The 23372-nt window shown below is 38.7% G+C and overlaps 1 protein-coding gene across 2 annotated transcripts; it reads right to left on the bottom strand.

Annotated features, from left to right (window-relative positions):
* Positions 1 to 107: 107 nt before the first annotated feature.
* On the bottom strand, positions 108 to 7928 carry LOC134649434 (uncharacterized). Of its 2 annotated transcripts, none has more exons than XM_063504184.1 (10): positions 7549 to 7928; positions 6947 to 7066; positions 6053 to 6256; positions 4510 to 4696; positions 3759 to 3917; positions 2577 to 2836; positions 2001 to 2205; positions 1392 to 1599; positions 1125 to 1305; positions 108 to 828 (listed from the first exon to the last, which is right to left on the bottom strand). In XM_063504184.1, the coding sequence occupies exons 1-10, from the start codon at positions 7606 to 7608 to the stop codon at positions 136 to 138; spliced, it is 2277 nt and encodes a 758-aa protein (XP_063360254.1). In that variant the 5' UTR covers positions 7609 to 7928; the 3' UTR covers positions 108 to 135. The 2 variants fall into 2 exon arrangements, with proteins under 2 accessions (XP_063360254.1, XP_063360255.1); XM_063504185.1 differs by having other exon boundaries at positions 3759 to 3908.
* Between the last annotated feature and the right edge of the window lie 15444 nt (positions 7929 to 23372).

Raw genomic sequence — 23372 nt, 5'->3', positions numbered from 1 at the left:
CTCAGTTCAGGTACACTACATATAAAAGCTGTTAATATTTCATATCAATTTAGGTTTATTATTGAATTATTAGAAATAAATAGACTAAACTAGTGTTGTCCCTTAACCAAATAATTATACTTAAAATAGATTTTTTTATTCTTCTATAAATACAATTTGATCTTCTTTCTGTCTGTTTGGAGATAAAAGTTCAGGATCTAAACGATCGTTAGCATTATTTACATCGATGTATTGAATTATTTCTTCGAACATACTTTCATGGTCTGTTCCATCTAGCGAATCATCATAAGCACAATTCTCTAATTGTTTTGGATCATCATATGCGTTATTGCTATCTGTTTTTGGATTATTTATATCATTAATATTATTTTTAGGCCCGTTTACTCCTTCAAGTTTGAAATCTTCCGATTTTCCATGTAGTTCGTAATTAGCGTCGCTTTCGTGTGACGTCACAGACCTTATCCAGTCTTGATTCTCATAAGAGGTGCTTGAAGCGTTTGTGTAGATATCGTAATTTTTTTTATCTCGAGTTACGTCTTGAGTCGAATCGTAGCCTTTATTTGTTTCTCCCATATAAATAGTTTCGTAGACGGGGTCTAAGATCTCTGCTAATTTTTCGGTAGCATTTATTGATATGATTTCAGCAACGTGTAACTTGGGTAAGACTACGTCGTTTTCCGGGTCCTCGAATTGCGAAGGGAGATTTGTGCTGTAGGTCATTCTCCTTGAATTTGGGTTCAGGCTGGGTCGGGCGTAGGAATCTCCGCGAACGCGTGACACTACTGCGTTTTCTGTTTTCTGGTACGTTGCTTTTATCAACATGCGGACCTGAACAAATAACAACACTGCATTATTAATGCAACGGTCTAAAAGAAAGGTATTACGCCCAAAAATATATGACACTCTTATGTGGCTTTATAAATAAAAAGTTGACCAATTGCACGTTTCGTCATGTGTATAACTATTAGATACAAGTAGGTACCTATACCTACCTAATTAAGTACAATTTCTCTGAAAATCTATGTTTACAAAGTGCATAAAGCCTCTTTTCCTGGTATATGCTGCTTAGTATAAACCTCGGCAAGAAGTTCAACAAGTTATCGAATCAATTTCAAAAATGTTACCTCTTTATTGACATAACAGTACAGCATAGCTACGACGAACCCCTGCAGGCCCTCGATGGCGTAGGTGACGTAATAGTAGATCTGCTCGCCGGTGCAGTTGGTCGTGTTCGGTCTAAACGCGGTCAGGAGGAACTGGGAGCCGAATATTGGCATCAGGAAGAGCGTGGCTTTAGTTGTGCTTCTGTGAATTTACAATCAAGTTAGTAGGTATTTAACTTTCGTAAACTTTTAGTTTACAGTTACATCTTTAGAAAACATTTTACTCACAGCTGATTAGCATTCTCGCTGTTTCTAATCTTAGTAAGCAGAACTCTTAACACGTCGATAAAGAGGGCTGTGTTTATTAGCAGCACGGCCAGACGCGGCGCGTCGAGGATCCACTGGATATGGTTCACTGTGTACACAACCCAGCAAGAATGGTCGTCCAGTAGCCCCATGACGATGGACCAGGCGATTACTGGGAATATGGTGATTACTGGAAATGAAAGGGGGATTTTGTTATCTCTAGCCATACTCATAGAGGAGAATAGGTATATACGGCTCGTAATGAACAAATTGTACTACCCTAACCCCGAAATCGCTTTTAAGCTGTGCTGTTTCATACATTTCAACACAGGAACAGCTTATTTTATTGTCATTATTATTTCATACTTATATTATATGGCCGTCAATGCGTTTATAGAAGCAATGACCACTGAGGCAGAAAGGTTCTTGAGTGGCAACCGCGGACTGAAGGATTCAACCAGAAAAAGCCCTCAACACAATGTACTGGTCAACATCCAGTCAGTATTAACTGGTTCAGCAATGAACACCTTGCGGCAGATATGATGAAGGTTATGTGAATAAGGTCGTATGTGATGATCATTAGTTACGTACCAGCTCCCATAGCGTACAGCCACTTAACCTTCAGGTTTCTCCTAAAGGTTGTCACAATCATCCTATGCAGATACACCCCCTCGACCAGCATGCACACAAAAACTGCGTTGGCTGCGATCTTCTCTAGGATAGCCAGTATTCGACACCCCACGGCGTGAGTCGACATTGCAGTTTCACCGGAGTTGGTTAATTCGTCGATGTAAATCTGGGTGGAGAAGTTGGTTTGTTAAATTGTGTGCTGTTGCTGGTAAACCATATATTAGATGGTACGCATGAGAAGTATGCGTATATATGTTTGCCTGAGAGCGTAAAAGTTGCATGAGAGTAGTAAAAGTTGAAATTGTTTAGGGAAAATTTACCGTAACCGCACCAGGGGTCCCCGTCTTTAACAAAGTGTTAATATGTAATAACAATCCTGCTTCAAATTTAACAGCCGACGTAGACGTCATTATGGCTGGCCTGGCTTTTAAACTAGGGTGCACGAAAATATTAAGAATGCAATAATAATATGGTGTTTGCAATAAAAGCTTCCTAAAGTATTACAATTTTTAAATGTAAACTTCTCAAACGACTTACCACACTTCTACTAATGATGACCAAAATATTCCTTATCACTATAGCAATCAGCAGATTCCTATGTAGCGCAACTCTCGTCACTCTGAGCCTCTTGTAGAAGAAGAAGATGGCCACCGCCGGCAGACAGGATGCTATGGAGAAGGCTAACATGGCGATGTAGAAGCGATATCGCCGAAGGAGGCGGGAGGTGATGCTGCAAGTGCTGTAGTCGGTTTGGAGCTCCCAGGTTCCGTTTTGGTAGCATTGCTTGCTGCTGAAATCTGAAGAATAGTTTAGCAGGTAAGTGACATTTAGTCAGTAATTAAACGTAAGTACTGTTGATGTTAGGGCCTTATCATTGTAAAATATAATGAACTGTAAATTGGCAATCACAAGAGTTCTTTAGTAGTCTTTATCTACTTATTTTGGACTAGCGACCCGCCCCGGCTTCGCAGGCGTTAACAAATTATACATAAACATTCCTCTTGAATCACTATATCTATTAAAAAAACCGCATCAAATCCATTGCGTAGTTTTAAAGATCTAAGCGTACATAGGGACAGACAGACAGCGGGAAGCGACTTTGTTTTATACTATGTAGTGATGTGATTTGCTACATTTTTATTGATAGGCGTTTGTACGATGAATTCTTGTTTGAATTTTGATAATTTGTTACTTCGTTAGTCGTTTTAATTAGACGATAAAGACATTAGACAAGATAACACAAAATTTGGGCGTCGGTCATCAGTGTCATCACACAATCATTGTAAGAGGCTTTTGGCCAGTTGGGCCTCTTTAAGTTTTAAATAATGGATTAACGATGATTGAATGAACTCACACACTCTGGTAAAACTAGTAGAATTCCTAGGAACCCTATATTCCTATTTGCAACTCAATAGAAGATCGCGTTAGAAATTCCTGATTATTAGGGCTCATTTAGACGGTGCGAGAACTCGCATGCGAGTTTCATTACATTGCGGTATTTGATCGGTGGGCTGAATTGTTGTAACCTCAATGGTCCGCAATGTAACTAAAATCGCATGCGAGTTCGCGCGCCGTCTAAATCATCCCAAACGACTATTGTATACCTACTAAACTTGACTCCGTAAAATCGACTAAGTAACAAGACTTCATTGAGGTTATGTACTTACTGCTTGAAGTATGCCAGATAAATGCTAGTTTTTAAAAGGTAATAGAACTTACGATGACAAGTCGGTCCTTGATTAGAGTAGGCAAACTCCGAGCAAACTTCGACGGCGGTGGTGCCGACGGGGGCGGGCACCCAGCAAGTCCAACCATCGAATGTAGGGCTGCATTCGTGTTCCTCATTCTCGGCATAGACTTCAAGGATATCTGTAAATGCTAAAAATATAGGTGTGCACTGTTAAAGGTACAGGCTTATTTTGGCAATTAACGCATAGCAATATGTGAATGTTTTGCAAGTTCTGTCGTCTAAATTATTTCGCAAATTATGACTAAATAACCATATACTATTCAATTTGAATCGTACAGCATGATGTATAGTCGAGTTCGTAAATATGTATAATTTTTTTCATCATATCGCAATGGATCAAGGTGGTGATACATCCAGCAGTAAAAACAGTGGCAAATTGTACGTAAGATAACTCTTTTTAGAACTCTCCAGAGCCATATAAGGTACTGACACGTGATTTATATCTCCAAGAATGCCGACTGGCGAGATAAATCTCCCTAAAGCTCTCCAGAGTATCTCTTCTGGTGCCCATGAACACTTAGTATGAGCCGGACACCATTAACAAGCATTTTAAATGTTTAAAAGACTTAGCTCCACTTGCACCATTCCCCTAACCTGAGGTTAACCCGTTAAACATGGTGTTACCATGGTTACCAGTACAATTTGACACTGAGTTATCGGTTTAACCGCCTAACCCCGGGTTAGTGGGATGGTGCAAGTGGCCCTTACACGTTTACTAACCTATAAGGTAGCTCTTTCTAATAGCACTCTCTGGAGCCATATACTGATTGCAACAATTGGCAGCCTCTTCGAAACATCTCTCCCAGCGCCCATGGGCAGATGGAATGAGTGCGTTCTTCACCGCCACAACCACCTCTTCTAAACCTGGGTCGAATGGGTAGCAGGCGTATGTACCGTCTTCTTTAAGCTGATTGAACATAAAGATACACCTTGGGTTAGCAACTTGGAGATTTTAGTGACGTCCTGGCCTGGAACTGAGAGTACTGGAGCCACGGCATTTTATATTACCTAGTAAATTCCTAACACATGTTCCTTATTGTCCCTGTTATATATGTTATGTTATATTGTATTAGTAATAGCTAAGTAATTAGTTAATATTCCCAATATTAAGTTTATATTATTTTCTTCTTAGACAACAATATTGTTATTACTTATATTTGTTAATTAAGTTCTAATAAGCCTTAGATATTATGGAAGAGCGGTGTCTTCTGTTACAAGTATTTTATACTTACTAGAAGACTCCAACCTTTACAACTGTACCCTCTTTGTTAACAAATAAACATTTTTCATTTTTTTTCTTTTTTTTCATATATGTGACGTTATCTATGAAAAGGGACCTTATTTACGATGGCGCTTACGCCATTATTAACGATACTCCGATATAAATACGCGCTTACGACGCTGTGCGGCGTAAGCGCCATCGACAATAAGGTCCCTTTTCATAGATAATATTGTTTAGTCGGTTAATTGTTCCGCGACATACGGGTCCGAAATTCACCGTGAAGAAAATTTCTTAAGCCGCGATTATACAGACGGCATTGGCGGTTTTTGCTAACGATTCGCTCGCTAAGTGTGTAATGTATAAATGCGTTATCGTTTTGGCGATCATGTGACGAAACCCACGAGATTTAATGAAGTTTATCAATTACACAATTTAGAGCGTGTAAAGACCGCGTACTGTGACCCTGTATCACGATAAATCGTTAATAAACATCGTGATAATTAAACTAACTGCATATGGATAACGTATTTCATATGTAAGTATATTGGTTTCATATGTACCTAATACCAAACTTAAGCCTCGTGATTTAAAGAATTCCAGTTAGATTAAACACGTTTAGGTAAGTATTTACGTAATAATTTTATTTAAATTAGAGAAAATGTACTAAAGTTATTGTAGTTTTTATTTTATTTATTTATTAGGTTCACCAACAGATGCAATACCAAAAATACTTATAAATAACAAGTTATAAAATAATATTGCTAGAGTATTCACCCAATTACAGGCAAACACGGCATGCTTGTAACAGATGATGCTTACATATGTTTTTTTTATCCTAAGTACTAAACTAGTTCAATTAAAAAACATGAAAATGCCGGGACGTGTCCCTAGCCAGCTGCACGTCCCGGCATTTCGATGTTTCTAAGTTGAATACAATAACTTCACTCGCTCGTTCTTTCAATACGTATAAGCCGGTATTTTCCAAGCCACATTACGAGTATACTATGAGTGTTCTTAAAGACAAAAATAAGCAAAACTTACAATCTCCAAACACGGTGCCCTCAAATTTCCATAAATACACGCACTGTTCAAATTGAGAGAATTGGTGCCGTCGACATATAGGAAGTCCGGCGTGTAGAGCAGGCAGCCGCGGCCCGCCACCCACTTGTAGATCTGCTCATGGTAGTCCACGTTGCGGTAGTTGCAGGTCCGGTTGGACTCTGGAGGCGCTGTGTCGGGCGGTTCCTGCAATTAAAGGCACTATTTTACTCACAATCAGTTACTAAGAACCTTAGAGCTCATAGCTCAACTATACTGACATGAGATCTGGACTTTTCCCCTCGCGCTGTCTCTCAAGACGAGGTGGAACTATTTGAAAAAATACAATTGACTGCGTCTGAGCTGAAGCTTTCCATATGTCGGCGGCACGGCGGCAGATCGTAAAATCGGGCAGATCGAGATATTCCTAGGCATATCATGAAACGCCGCCATTTCCTGGTATACAGTCGCTAGTATATCGTATCAGCCATATCGTTCAAACCTCAACGTTTGACATTTTTTCTGGCGACGTTTAGGCACATCGAATAAGTAGGGTATGATATTCATCATAAAAACGCCGCCATTTCATGATCTGCCTATTATGACCATCAGCTAGCCATATCGTGCAAACCTCAAGATGTGACATTCCATATTCCTAGGCAGATCATGAAATGTTGATTGGACAAATTAACGGGCGGATGGAGCAAGAACTCTCGTGAAGGAATGTGGGAAGGGAAAAGTCATTAGCACTTCCAATGTTATTTTGCTATCGGCCTTCCGATAGTAGAAATTATCAGATCAATTACATTCCAAGATAAAAACTGGTATCCATAGGAAATAAAGACTAAGGACAAGGATATATTTACAGTTAATTGTAAATATTTAAAAATACCTTACCTCACAAACGTAAAAGTCATCATTTGAAGACCTGAATGCATCTCGCCCATTGCGTTGCTGGTTCCACGCGCCAATATTATACTCTTCAGGGTTCAGTGAATCGTTGTAATAGTAATCGCCCTGAAACAGAGCAGGAACCCCCAAAATAAATAAACTGTATAAATTCGTCGTTCGTCAGTTGTTGCTAGCATAAAATTGGTCCCCACATCACATGGACTAAACAATTTTTGACGAATCTTCCAATCGAATTATTCCATAAACTGTCGATTTCTGTCCCATAGATAAATATGATTCAAATATAACTTAATGTTTTAGATACAACTAGCGACCCGCACCCGGCTTCGCACGGGTAACACAAAACCTTAACAAATTAATAGATATACAGTTAAACCTTCTTCAAGAATCACTCTATTGATAGGTGAAAACCGCGTGAAAATCCGTTCAGTGGTTTTTGAGTTTATGGCGAACATACATACACACAAATAGACAGATGTGGCGGGGGGTCTTTGTTTTATAAGGTGTAGTGATACCCGTCTATTGTCCAGACCTTGACCGTACACAACAAAATTGATCATTTGTAAATTTTTGTATATATATCTTACCTTTGTCACAGCAAAGATAGTAATAAAGCAGAACAACCCCACTTTATCAAGTCCACACATTTTTCACTTCAGCACTATTCACACATATATCACACATAGTGGAATATTATATTTCAAATAGTCTCGAACACACACACGGGAGTTTAATCACACTGTCCACTTGTTTGCGGGCGCAGTGTATTTGAGATCAGAATAGATGCACAATGCATTCCGGACAGGTCAAAATCATAACAGCTTTTGTTGGTGATTTACTGTTCGTGTATCTTCTGACGTCTGAGACGTATTGTTATTCGGTGTGTTTACAAATTATCTATAGCTACAATCTATTGTTATCTAGAGATTAATTGGGCGTTTATCTGCAGAAATAAGGCACACTGTGATTGCAGCAACGAAATCGATAGCAGCTGCTGTTGAAAATTTTTAAATGAATTTATTTTCTGGACTAATAGAGTTTTATTTTTTATTTTTGCGATGCCTCGATCATGCTTGACGTGACAGTATGTTGTCTGATCTACATTTTCGATCAATCCAACTCCTTGTCTTCATTGCTAGAGATTCTGTCTGATTTTTTGATGACTTCTACCTATGAGTCCTTTCTACCCCGTCCTTTGCGGTCAAAACGGTCAGGCCAGCAAGAGAATTAACTTTTCACACCTCCTATTCGGAAAAGAGCTTTTTTCTTCCCTGCTAGGAGGGATCAAAGTTGCACTTTCCCTCCCTGCTAGGAGGGATCAAAGTAACACTTCACGTTCTAGCACACTATTATTACATTTTTTTGCACATTATTTTTTTAGCTTAAATAATCTGTTTAAGCATCAGATTGTGTCAACACTAAGATTTTTTTATTTTCCTCGTAATAGATGATGTGAAAAGCAGTAGGTATGTGTCACACGGTATCAAAATTATTTCGTCTTGGGCGTTAACACTTGAATCCCTCATTACTGGGGATTGCAGAACCGGTACTTTTTAAAAGAACCGGGATTTTCGGTACTAGGCAAAATTGGAACCAGGATTTCCCGGTATTTTCGGTACTTTCGGGACTGCCTTCAAAAAACAGTTTTATCTTAATTTTCAGTAAAAAAGCGTAAAATGGCACAATATAAAACGTACCATAGTGAAGATACACATACTTCTTTTTTACGACAATATGTGTCTTTATATAAACCACACAATCATTGCCTACACTAACTGTGATATGTACTGCCTCTGCGTACTATACTACTAAATAATATAATTTTGGTCTAATCCTAATTTCCATGTCATTATTTTACTATCTACAAAATTTCTCTCTATTTTTTGCTCGTATTTAGTATACAAATAACTAATTATTCGTTTTTTTTTATCGTAGAAACACTTATGTCCTTAAAGTTTCAAACTACGCAATTTTATGCTGTCGGCATTGTCAAACCCATTGACTATTTTTGTTTTGATTTTAATATTGTGGTCTGCCGTAAAAGTATTAGCGTCAGTTTTAGATAGATTAAACATATTTCTTTAAAAAACTGGATATTTCATGCTAAGTAACAGAAAACAGTCAAATATTTTACTGGAAATGGTAGTCCCGAAAATCCCGAAAGTACCGGGATTTTAATTTTGAAATCCCGGTTCTTTGCTTGCCCGGTACTTTCGGTTCCGGTATTTTCCGGGAGCAAACCCTACTCATTACGCTCAGGATTCTGCTTTAGAATCCATCGCTTCATTCAGGATTCAATGTACGCTCTTGACGGAAATATATCATTTTGAGCCCTTGTAACCATCTTGTAACCATTGACGTATAATATCTAAGGATGGGCTAATGGGGCACTAAAAATGGTGCCCCATTAGCCCATGTTCAGCGGTGCTACTCACGAATTCCCGCCAATCGTGCAGTCTAACGCAACTAGTTGCGACCAATAGCGCGCGTAATGCGAACTCGTCAACCAATCGCGCGCGTGATGCGAACTCATCTACCAATCGCGTTGTAGCGATTTCACACCGCTATACTGGCCCCTGTCATGCCTCATTATTATTGCCCGTAAAGCCAGTCCCTAGATATCTCAATGTCAATGCTTGTAACACAAACTACTATTCATCGGCTAGACCTAGAGAATACTCGTAACGTGATTGCTTGCCAATACCATCTAATTTTCCAATCACCCCCGCCTTAAATAGATCCTCTTAATTAGTTCTTTGAAATGCGCAGTAAGTATCGATCATGTGATAATATTTCAGTCATCACTTCTTAGAAACTTCATAAGAAATTAGCTCGAACCGACGTCCCCTCGCATCAAATGCGGTAATAAAGGCTTCGTCACACAGGCGCCATTTCCGGGCGACGCGTGAGCGGGGCGTGAGCGTTTTATATGTAAAAGCGGCGCGCCCCGCTCACGCGCCGCCTGGAAAACGCGCCTGTGACGAAGCCTTAAGGAAAATGGGATTCGAAATATCCCGGCTTCTTGTCTTTGTAAACTAAGTATTCCGGCTTCTTGTATTTGTAAACTATTTATAGATAAGAGCAGTTGTCCACGTTCCACGATGACTCTTCATTACTTATCATCAGGTGAGGTTACTAGGTCAACACATTAGCTCATTAAATTATTGAAACGCAAAAGTTCACGCTGCAAAAGCATGAAAAACAACCATGACGGTGCAACATATACATAATACAAAATGGTGCATCATATTTGATACATATACGGGGGTTTTATAAATATGAACACCATCTTGCATGTACGAGTAGGTATTCACAGTCACGGTCCTAACCCGTGACAGGAAATGAGATAATTTAAATTCATATTATGTCATCATTATCATAATCTCATAAAATCTTCGTTATATATTGAATAACATAAATAATAAGCATAGGTACTTAGTTCTACATTGCCCTATTAAAGTTTCTTGAGTTAGTGGTAGGTGGTAGATAGCTACCTACATTATAAGTTACGAGCGAAATGCACGATTAATAAATGTCATCATGCAGATATCATTCTGATGTCAGCGTATTACGTTCGAATTGGCCTATTTACTCTCCTTGGACGTCGTCGGTCCTCTGCCACAATACTTACCAGGAGAGAGATCTTCTATTCTATTTCCTATCCCCTTACCACACGTGTCGTTCTCAATAACACATACCTAAATAAAATAAAATTTCTGCGGAATGTATTCAGTGAGGGTTAATAGTTATTTTTAAATATTGAATACGAGTAGTAAACAGAAATTCAGATAGCATTAAGGAAAACGCGGCTTTCTACTGCGTAGGCACATCCGGATATATAATACATATATTTTATTATAGTATAGGAACACTTAATATCTATACCTATACATTAACTCTCTAGGGAAGTACAGTCCAAGTCCAAAATCGCTCAGGAGAAAGAGCGCTATATACCACTATTGAGACAATTTTTGCTTTTGATTACCATATTGTAAAATAGTGATGCTCGCATGAGGAAAGAGAATTCTAGAATCGAGTATTTTATCAAGGAGAAAAATGAACGAGGGGTAGATGGATTAATTATTGTTATTGTTCTTACTCGTACTTTGTACTTCAGACTTTCTCTTAACATCTTAAAGACGCAGTTCGTGCTGCTTAATATAATAGTTCAATACCTGGGGCCCGTTTCTCAAAAACTTGTAAATCAAGCGGATGTCACTTTTTGACAGCTTTTGGTTGAAAAGGGACTTCCACTTGTATTACAAGTTATAAGCTTTTGAGAACGGGCCCCATAGGTTTTTAGTTTTTAAGATACAAGAAACAATTGAACTTAAAGTTTGACCCCATTATTATATAAATGATGTCATGTATTTCTTAGACGATAAAACCATTTGCGCATTCACCCGTTATTTATGTGGCTAAGTACCTTAGTGTTATCGGATTACGGAGCGAAAGTTTGTTATTGGTCACAGCTCAGCCAGTCTCAGGGGAAACACGGGCTGATCTATGACCAGTCTAGATAATTACCTACGCAGCATATTGATCTGTTTCAATAACAAGAAGCAAATCAAATATTAATCTCATTTACGAGTATGTAACTGAGACCCATTTATAATTTATTTTACTACTAACAAGATATATACAATGTATTACTAAAAGAAATAAAAAACTAACTTAAGTCTAAAATAGGCCATTGAGGCATAGTACCAAGGATGCTGGCTACATTTCCTCGCTGTATCGCAATGCTGATACGTTGTGCGAGGTAGCCGCCAGCTCTTCGGTCACCAGTTACGTCAACCAGACGCTTCGCGATTTCTGCGAACAACTTATGCGCGCTGGGATACCCCATGGACCTAGAGTTTCAACTCCAAAAGGTACAAAATGGTACTCTCTACCGAGGCTCTTATATTTGTTACGTTTTACTACTTACATATATCATACAATATTACATTGTGCAACGTAGGGGGTAAGCGAGATTTTGTAGACGAGGTCCATAATTCCTGACAGCCGCAGGCTCCCTAGGGAGTTATAGCTTTTTTTTTCACAAACCATAACTCCCGCGGGAACAATATAGGCCTTTGTCCTTCAGTACGAGTACACCTGATCTTTTTCGAGCAAGTGTGATGAAAACATTATTACTTAATAACTTAAACTAAATTAAAAGCTGCTTACGTACCTACTCGTACATTACAGGCGAAACAATTATCCCACCAAAAACATTTTCATTTAAAATGTTGCCAAGACGAAACCATATTATTATGGCTCACACTGTAAAAAGTTATCAGATCTCAAGTAGAGCCAAGCTTCTAACTCTACACGCCCTAACTCTACAAGCCCTAATTTCACAAACTCTAGCTGTACACCTTATAAGGAAGGGTACCCAACTGTCCGGCTCCGATTTGATTAATTTTTATATATGTTATAGAGTAGTTTAAAGTCTAAAATAACGGACACGTATTTTTTTTTAGCTGTCCATACTCACCTTACTGGGAGAAATTGGCCTCCAAAGTGGAAACTGGACACTTAACATGATTATTGAACTGCCGATTTGAGGAAGTTTTAACTTTCTAGTTTGAACAGTTTTGGCATTGCGTCGATAAGTCGGTCAGTCAGTAGTTAATGTAAAAAAGTAACCAGGTAGGTACCTACCAGGTGGCGGCGCGTCCATAAAACCCGATTCCCACCGGCTTGCCTGTTTTCGGACATTTGAGCAGAGTTGTAAAGGAAATATGTAAGCCAAATTAGCCCCGGCTTGCCTATGGATATGTTTGACGCGCCGCCACTGGTACCTACCTATACAATCTATACTGTATGAGTCGCTTAACTTCAAATTAGGGTACAATATCAGGGTAGAGTGGATTTTTCCGAATGTGAAGTTAAGACGAATGGCGAAACTGAAGTGGGAGTGGGCTGGACATGTGGCCCGTAAAGACGGCTCGTGGTGTAAGAGGCTGGTAGAGTGGAGACCGTGGGGAGAGTCACGCTCAGCAGGAAAACCAAAAATGCGTTGGTATGACGACATCAAGAGAACGGCTGGATCAAAATGGGTGCAAAGAGCACAAAATAGAACAGAATGGCAAAAATTGAAGGAGGCCTACATCTTAAAGATTGAAAAGGGCTAAAAAGAAGAGAAGGAGAAGAAGTTAAGCGACTCACATAAAATGTCATTCAATAGAAATTGCTAACTATGTAAACAAACCGCCATACTAAAATTGACACTGAATGTCAAATTACTAGTAAGTTTTGTTTACATAGTTCGCAAGTTCTATTGAATGACACTTTACTGTGTGAATGACAGTTTTTATATGACGTTATCGTATATGTTGGCTTATTGAAAAAAAACCTTACAACATAGATAAGTACCGAATACAGAAAATGGCGTGTGGTGTGAACAATAACTTAGGCTGATAATCAGTGTTATTTTTATTAAAAAAAAATCGACCTGGTTGTAGATAAAATCTGGTTTCTGCTAGCCTTTTTAACCCTCTTATCCATCTCTTATCGACGCCTGCGCTTCGCCTGGCCTCGCGTAATAACAACTTGAAAAAAAAAAACATTTATGTATGGAAATTATGGCCTAGTATTTATGGGACAAATGCCAACTTTTACCCCAACAACGCACCAAAAACGCGCTTTAACGCGGAAAAAAATTGGATGTTTCATACGTTTTGCTGGTCTGATGTTGAAATTTCCTATGGAAGAGTCAATTTTTTTTCGCGTTTTCGGGGTTGGTCCCATAGTAAAAGTTGCTTAGTATGACCTAAACATTAACGGGTTTGAGTAATTGCTTTTCGTTCAGTTACATACTGTATTACCACATCTAGTACTTTAACTCTGTGCTTACATATGTATTATCTATTAAATATTATAAACGGTAGATAAGAATAGTTTTTGCGAGCCTCAAAACTTATCGAGTGACCCAAGTATGTAGATGCTTTATGATATCTGGCAATTGACCTCTGGTAATGACTGATATTGATAATGATAACATATAAGTTCAGAACGTGACAAACAATATGGTCATGAAGCATATAGGACAATCAAAATATATAAATAGGTACCTATGCTAGAGAAGCCATAAACTTGATAACATTATTTATAATTTATAAGTGATGCAATTTTTGATAATAATAACTAGTAAGTAAGTCAAGTGTAAAGATTAAGTGCACACTGCACATACCTTACTTAAACTTAATATGTCCTATCCCATTAGTCCTTAATTCGCTGACACAAGAGCTATGGGACATATTTTTGAGTATGATGTGTGCACCCATATTTTTACACTTGGCTGTACTGAAGAAACCCGTTTTTGTCAAAGTTAACATAAAAGCTTGTCAAAATACAGTTTCTCTTTGTGTAAATATACGTACTCTCAGCACGGTTCCATTTTTATCGACTATCACTATGCCCGTCACTTTCGCACTTACATACTTGTTAGAACGTGACAGGCATGGTGACTTAATGGTGACAAACGATAAAAATGCGACCGTGCTACTAGGGCTGGGGTCGGGAAACCAGGGCTCGCGAGCCGCATGCAGCTCTTTGGAGGTACAATTGCGGCTCTTCAAGTCACTCAAAATATCCACAGGGTAGACAGAGGCGAAACCACAGACAAGACGTCCTCTAGACTGAGCATAGTAACGCTACCCCCTCTGCCACTTATACGGTAGTTTTACTCCATCTTAGAGTCAATCCCGTGCCGTGATTGGTCCGTGTCTTTGAACGGACCAATCACGGCACGGGATTCGCTCACCTCGTCCCCCCGCACCCCCGTATTTTTGGCAGCATCGGTTTCATGAAATAATTGCTCTAAACTCCGTCTAGAGGATTCCTAGTTTATGGGCGAAACGTATCATAGGGGGAATCGGATCAGACTAAAAATTTGTTAATATTAAAAATATTTCTCATGACTGACATCGCAGGCTAAGAGGAGAGACGTACGGTGTAATTTTTATGTGCTCATATATAAATATCAGTATTTAAAATATCATCGGATTTTTCATGTGCTCCGATTCACCTCGGTCTACCCCACTTGGAGTTTCCAGAACAAGGACAACAACGCTCGTTGAGGTTCCTAAACTTGTGATTTCTACTGTTGGCTTTCTTCTCAAAAGTTTGCTGACCCTTGCTCTAGTGACAAGCTGAAAAGTGACCATTTGCCAAACTATATTTGGTAAATTTTGGTAGATTTCTAGAAGCGCGGAGAACTTACACACGAATATTGACGTGGTACCTAATGGTAACCTTCACAAAACTATAAGTTGTAATCTTTTATATATATGATAACGAAATGTAAAACAAGACGACAATTTCAAGACGCGCAAATTGTTGCGTCATCTTCAGAAACTAGACGAAGGATCCAATCATACTTCGTATCAATATTCAATCATAATTCGTTCAAAGTTTATCTCATGACATATGCATGACATGATGATAAAGTAAACCCATAGGCGGTAAGCTACTATCGTAGATTCGTCATAGTTGTCCACGTTGTCTACACTATTTTACGACTAATTTATAATGGAGGGTAAATTATTCATAATTAGAGCATTATTGTGTATTCAGAAGAACATATTAAGTAGGAGACGACCAAGGGTAAATGAATAATTAAAATTATATTTCTAATTTATCGTTTTTAAGTTTTTAGTTCGGTCATTAGTGTAATTACCAGTCATTACGATATAATAAGTATAGGTAATTAACTTGAAATTAATGAAAGAAAAAAACTGCCTTGGTATCTCGTACAATCGTAGTTAGACTTGGAGGATACAACTAAACGGAGTAGCCATTAACAGGCTTTCCCCTCTGTCGAAAATAGGCGGCCAACGGTCATACACAATGTATGGACTGACGTTTATCTGACATGGCTATTTTTACGTTACGCATACATTTGACGTTCCCCTCCCCCGCAAAAATCGGCAGACTGTTTTGTACAGAAAATTACAGACATGGCGTCTCCGTTTGATTATATCCTCCAAGTAGTTAGAAATGACATTGTCATTAGTTTTCAGTGTTTTTTTTAGTTGGTAGATGGAGTATTTAATTCTGTTGTATGAAATAAATAAAAAACTGATTAAGGAAAATTAATACTACTTTCCAATTTCCATAAACGTACCGTCAGGAAAATTATTAGATTAGCAACCCTACACACCGTTCCGCCAACAAACTGGCATGCAGTTTGGCGAAAGAATATGTGTAATGTATTGCTGTGTATTTTTTTTTATTGAGTAAATTGAGTAATACATATTTGTATGCTGGGTTGCTGCTGATTTTACCTATTAGCTACAAGCTGAAGTTAACGGAATTAAATAAAACATAGTTAGAACAGGATGAGCTTCTCGGGCCTCTCGGCATTCTTTCTAGTAACTTGCATAAATAAATAAATAAATATTAGGGGATATCATTACACAGATCAACCTAGCCTCAAACTAAGCTTGTACTAGGTATGGGTGCTAGAGTGCCAGAGTAATAGGTATAAAAGGAGTTAACGACAATTACCTACATAAGCCATAAGTACTGTTATTAAACATGGGTTTTCTGGGCTATTTTACATCATAAAAATCTATATACAACCACGGTACACGGGTCACAGGTTCTTGACGGTCAATGAAGGCAAAGTATCAATAAATAAATAAAATAGTGCGAGTCCCATTGAGGGTTCACTCCAACCGACGAAGATAGAACGGAGACGGAGACCCTGGCCGACTTTCGGGAGCACTCGGGTCCGACAGTTAATTACTTCCCAACTTCGCCACAAGCTGCCCCGCGGGCTTAATATTGTTTTTTTTTATGCCTTTCCTGTAGGTACTAGGTAAGAGACAATGATGGTATTGATGGTGTTAACAGTCACGCCGGTGGGAACGTGCATGAAACCGAAGCCGGTAGGTACGTAGATTCCCATTAGGGGTACACCGAGCTGTAATCATATTTAATTACACAATTAAAGGTCCCTTTTTTTAGTTTTTTGTAAATAACTCGTAAACGGTGGCTCATAGCAAAAAATGTTCTTATACATAAGTAATCTACATAAAATAGCCTACAAGAAAGATTCCATACACTTTTTCGCTAGAATCAATAGTAAAAAATATATTAAAGCGGGAAAGTTAGTTATAAACAATTCTATGCTCCCTTTTTTTAATTTATCGTAAATAACTCGTAAACGGTGGCCCATAACAAAAAATATTCAAAACCTAAATAATGTACATTAAATGTTGTACAAAAAGGATTATATACACTTTTCCGCTAGGATCAGTATTTAATAAGATATTAAAGGGGGAAAGTTAGGTATATTAAATTCTACTCTAGTAAATTTTTATCATGAATGTGTTTATTATCTACGTAAGAAATACAGGAAAAGTGAATAAACTCACTGTCTCCGGCGAGATCCGAACTCATGACTCTGGAACCAACCCATCGCTCTGCCAAGCCAACTGAGCTACCGAGACTTCCCCGAAGACAGCGAAAATGTCTACTACTACATCTTTCATATGAGCCTTAAGGGACCGTTTGGATTAAGACTACGCCAGCATTACTGCTACAGTATTCCACCGGGACATTACTGCCAACTACATTACTGTCGCAAATAATCACGATAAAATTCTCTGCAATATAATAACAAATAAATATTTACTTTATATCGTGTAACAATACTTTTTGTACGTATTATATGTCTAATGTCAAAATAAAAATTTGTTTTTAACCGCCTTCAAAAAAAAAAGGAGGTTCTCAATTTGACCAGTATATATGTATGTATGTATGTATATTTGTTCGCGATTATCTCGCGTTTGGCTGAACCGATTTTGATGCGGTTTTCAGAAAAGTGTTTGTTACATTCTGGAGAAGGTTTTAGTATACATAGATCTGAGCTGATGCTGAACCCTGGCTGTACCTAGTGGAACTCAGGTTTGGTGCAACATAGGTAGACGCTGTTTTGGTCATCCGACACGCCTTGATGAGCACTTGGGAGAGCAGTACCCAAGATAGAGCTGATGCTGAACCCTGGATGTACCTAGTGGAACTCAGGATGTGCCTAGTGGAACTCAGGTTTGGTGGAACATAGGCCCACGCTATTTTGGTCATCCGTCACATCTTGATGAGCACTTGGGAGAGCAGTGCCCAAGATAGAGCCGATGCTGAACCCTGGCTGTACCTAGTGGAACTCAGGTTTGGTGCAACGTAGGCCCACGCTATTTTGGTCATCCGTCACATCTTGATCAGCACTTGGGAGAGCAGTACCCAAGATAGAGCTGATGCTGAACCCTGGCTGTAACTAGTGGAACTCGGGTTTGGTGCAACATAGGCCCACGCTACTTTGGTCATCCGTCACATCTTGATGAGCACTTGGGAGAGCAGTACCCAAGATAGAGCTGATGCTGAACCCTGGCTGTACCTAGTGGAACTCGGGTTTGGTGCAACATAGGCCCACGCTACTTTGGTCATCCGTCACATCTTGATGAGCACTTGGGAGAGCAGTACCCAAGTTAGAGCTGATGCTGAACCCTGGCTGTACCTAGTGGAACTCAGGTTTGGTGCAACATAGGCCCACGCTATTTTGGTCATCCGTCACATCTTAATGAGCACTTGGGAGAGCAGTACCCAAGATAAAGCTGATGCTGAACCCTGGCTCACCTAATGGAACTCAGGGTTGGTGCAACATAGGCCCACGCTACTTTGGTCATCCGTCACATCTTGATGAGCACTTGGGAGAGCAGTACCCAAGTTAGAGCTGATGCTAAACCCTGGCTGTACCTAGTGGAACTCAGGTTTGGTGCAACATAGGCCCACGCTATTTTGGTCATCCGTCACATCTTAATGAGCACTTGGGAGAGCAGTACCCAAGATAAAGCTGATGCTGAACCCTGGCTCACCTAATGGAACTCAGGGTTGGTGCAACATAGGCCCACGCTATTTAGGTCATCGTCACATCTAGAAAACCAAACCAAATTAACTTAATACTAAATTACACTAAAACTAAATGGAGAGCCTAACAAACTGGTATATTTTAGCCCAAAACCTAAAATAAATGAAGTACCTACCTATCACTAAAAAGTAAAAAATAAAATAAATAAAAAAAGTATTACAAAATTAAAAATAAACAAAAATAAAACCAAAATATAATAACTTAATATAATATCTTTTTTTAAAAAAAAGGGAACCGCCTTCAAAAAACCAACCCACTGAAAAGCACAAAATAATTTTTATATGGCACCCCTATACGTCTCCAGTCCCTATCCCGTCGTAAAGCAAATTTCTGCCAAAAAGTAATTAATACCTAATAATAAGAAAATTAATAATCATCCGGGTAATTACTTAGTTTTTGAAGGCGGTGCCAAACCAACAAAAACATTCTTTACTACCATTCAGCACCTACAAGAACTAAATTAATGAGTAAACTAAGTATGTCTTTATAATGCAAGTAAGTGCAGTTCTTCGTTGTCTAAAATATCGGTTCTCAAAAATTTTGGTTTGGCACCGACTGCAAAAACTAAGTAATTACCCGGATGATTATTAATTTTCTTATTATTAGGTATTAATTACTTTTTGGCAGAAATTTGCTTTACGACGGGATAGGGACTGGACACGTATAGGGGTGCCATATAAAAATTATTTTGTGCTTTTCAGTGGGTTGGTTTTTTGAAGGCGGTTCCCTTTTTTTAAAAAAAGATATTATTGATCATCCAAACTTTTTGGTGTGGACGTATCGATTACGGTCAGAATTAAATTATAAATAAAAAATACGAAAAGTAAAAAGCACTTGTTCGCAAAAACACTTTGCAACTTTGCGAACGCTAAATAGCTACGTAATAGTTATTTTCGATACAAGTGCGAAAAAGAGGAACTTCGAAACGAGTGGCGATAAATTAAAACACGACCGAAGGGAGTGTTTTAAATCGACACGAGTTGCGAATTACCTATTCGCACGTGTATCGAACAACGTTTTACAGTACATATGGCACTTTAAAGTTTCGACATACGCACGAAAAGTGCTATTTTACGCACCAGTGCGGAAAAGTAGCCCCATATGTAGGGGGAAGTGGGGCAGCTTGGTCCACCTTATTTTTTAAATTGATTTAGGCCCCAGAATGAACTCAAAATACATTATTTTTGTACTTAGTATATGACAAATTTACTAAGGTATACAAAGTATATCTTGTTTTGTTAAATTTATAGCCAGTAAAAGACATACCTACATATATGGATTTTAACAAAAAATGGGATTTGTTCAATTGTGCCCCACTTGCAGGGCACTTTGATACATCATTTTGGGGTACTTTCGCACGTGAATCAAAGCGCCCCGTAAGTGTTTCAAACTGCCCCGCAGAGCATACGTTACAGATCAACTCAGTTAGCTGACCAGTAGTAAACTTTTTAAACATTATAAAACGTCTATTAAGTGCGGTGCAAAACAACAAAAATAAAAGCGGCCAAGTGCGAGTCGGACTCGCCCATGAAAGGTTCCGTATTTAGGCGATTTATGACGTATAAAAAAAAAACTACTTACTAGATCTCGTTCAAACCAATTTTCGGTGGAAGTTTACATGGTAATGTACATCATATATTTTTTTTAGTTTTATCATTCTCTTATTTTAGAAGTTACAGGAGGGGGACACACATTTTACCACTTTGGAAGTGTCTCTCGCGCAAACTATTCAGTTTAGAAAAAAATGATATTAGAAACCTCAATATCATTTTTGAAGACCTATCCATAGATACCCCACACGTATGGGTTTGATGAAAAAAAATTTTTTGAGTTTCAGTTCGAAGTATAGGGAACCCCAAAAATTTATTGTGTTTTTTTCTATTTTTGTGTGAAAATCTTAATGCGGTTTACAGAATACATCTACTTACCAAGTTTCAACAGTATAGTTCTTATAGTTTCGGAGAAAAGTGGCTGTGACATACGGACGGACAGACAGACAGACATGACGAATCTATAGGGGTTCCGTTTTTTGCCATTTGGCTACGAAACCCTAAAAAGCTTTTAATGAAAGCAGTGTCAGTTTTTTACGAAAAGGTACCTACTTGAGTTGTTTTAACTTTGTCAATTTTGTTTCTCTTTGTACGTTCGCAGTATTCACTAAAAAAATAATTTAAAAATTTTTCTTAACATAAAAACTGGCATGGGCACTTAGATACACTAGAGGGGCACTTTGATATGTTCAAAACTGCCCCAATCTTTATAGTACCAAAGTACCCCAATGGTCAGATAAATTAAAAATTCTTTAATAAAAATATACCATTAAGTATTACTTTAAAATAATAAGCTAACTTTATTACTGAATAAACGTACTTAGCGCTCATTATGATGTTCATCCGATAAAGTCTAAAATTGCGCACCAAGTATATAATTTATTTACTATGCAACCGCGGAAACACGTTTTCACGCACCAAGCGACAACGGCTGGCAGGAGAGATGTGCCGAAGCTGGTACCTCACTCACACATACAAAGCCACCTTTTAGCATTGTAGAAGGTCAACAACTCAACATAAGTTTTTAGTTAAGGAATTAGTGTGGGTGTTCAAAACTGCCCCTTGTGCCTATCTACCCCGCTTCCCCTACTTACTGTAAATAATATTTTAATCTGTAGGCATTTTTCTATTTAAGTTCTAAAAATACCTAGGCTAGGCTAAACATTAAAGGTCTCTGCTCACCACACCGTATCATACCATGACCGTGCTATGAATGTGTCAGGCAAAAAATATATCTTTTCTCAAAAATGGACGGCAAAGTCGACGTTGCCGGTTAGAAAATAGGTCGCGAAGTGCGTAGTTTATGGTCAGTCAAAAAATTAAAAAGTTAAAAACATTGCAGTCTCGATTTCAGGACTGCAATGTTGCATACAAATTCCATTATTTGTCGAGTTCCAAACTTTTTAAAATTTGAAATGGCCATATCAAATGAAGCAGATGATTAGTACTTATTATTATAATGTTGGTACCGCGACTATTTAGGTGTCTCAAATACTCTCCCAAGGTCGTCCGTTTAAAACTTAAGCCCTTGCTACACGGTCGCCGACAAGCCCCTCAGACCGCGTGGCCTTGGTCTGGACGGACCGTGTAGACAGTTGTTTCCAACAAAATTTGACCAAAACTGACCAAGGACAGACCAAGGTCAGACGGTTAGAAGGCTTGTCGGCGACCGTGTAGCAAGGGCTGAATCCTCAGCCAGCAAGTAGCTACTTCCGAACCCCGACAATAATGTACTATTGTATTAAAAAGTATGAGACTATGCCCACTAGCCCGTTCCGTCACCTACCATACCCGTAGCGTGCCATGCACGGACCGTCAAAAATTGTCGGCGAGGATATTTTGCCGGTGCCGAAACGCTCCGCGCATGGCACGCAACGTTGCCAGAACGGTGCGTGCAAGGCGGCGAAACGGTGAGCATACGGGTTATAACCGCCTATGGTGACCGTTCTAAGCCCGTTATAAACGCGTTGCCGTATCTGTTGCTCGCTCTTGCCAGTATGATAACCATTCGCTGGCTCTTTCTGACGAGTCTGGCTCTCGCGAATAAAACGCGGGTACTAAGGGGATGAAACGCGGATGCTACGGGGATTATAGGCGGATGCTATGGGGATGATACGCAGGGGATATGAAACAATGTGGACACGGTGTAGTGGGCATAGTAGTCCGTGTCGCGTTACATTCCGTGCCTGATACGTTCATAGCACGGTCATGGTATGATACGGTATAGTGGGCAGAGACCTTAAGCGTTGAACCCAATCTTGGCCTTTGCTTTATATCTTAACAAAATATGCACGATGTTATCTAAAAGCACTACGATAGGTATTATAGGACACCTATTTAAAGGAACCGATGCAATCGAAATGGTTTCAGTTGAAGTTTGTCACCGCAACGCGTACGGTTTCTATGCGGTATAAAATAACTTATTTTCTGTGCAAGTGAATATTATTAGTGAATCTTTTTGAAGTATTGACAAGGTTTCATTTATTTACAGCACAAGTGATACAGTCTTTAAATAAATAATAGGAATGTTTCGGTTCTAGCTGGCACAGAGAAATAAGTAGGTAGGTAAGCTAAGAGTGCTCACTCCATACATCAGTTTCTGTACTTAATAAAAAAATAAGTTGTATCGGAGGTATGGTAAAAGTATTATAAAAAAGTTTATTACAAGTCGCTGAGAAGTTAATACTTATTAATTTATTAAGCAGCTTAATTACTTATTAGGTACCTACTACAAATAAAGTTTCGTAAAACTGTCTTAAAACTTAGTTATTGAGTATTTAAGTGTGTTTCAATTTATCGCTCGTTGCGAATTTCCTACTTTTCGCATTTGTATCGTAATGTACCTACTAATAATTTTATTTTAGTCCTGAATGTTTGTTTAAGAATACCGCCCTTTTTCATGATTCATATTACAGATAACGTCAAAATAATAAGTGGCGTA

Source organism: Cydia amplana, chromosome 7 (genome assembly GCF_948474715.1).
Source record: "Cydia amplana chromosome 7, ilCydAmpl1.1, whole genome shotgun sequence".
NCBI classification, from domain to species: Eukaryota; Metazoa; Arthropoda; class Insecta; order Lepidoptera; family Tortricidae; genus Cydia; species Cydia amplana.
This window is presented reverse-complemented; position numbering and strand designations above follow the sequence as displayed.

What these genes read in the sequence shown, in the direction of transcription:
- LOC134649434 (XM_063504184.1), bottom strand. Translation starts at nt 7,608, where the DNA reads ATGTGTGGACTTGATAAAGTGGGGTTGTTCTGCTTTATTACTATCTTT. An exon ending in GGGCACCGTGTTTGGAGATT is followed by an intron (nt 4,697 to 6,052) that starts GTAAGTTTTGCT and finishes ATGTTCAATCAG; the next exon opens with CTTAAAGAAGACGGTACATA. An exon ending in TCATCATTAGTAGAAGTGTG is followed by an intron (nt 2,206 to 2,576) that starts GTAAGTCGTTTG and finishes TTCTCCACCCAG; the next exon opens with ATTTACATCGACGAATTAAC.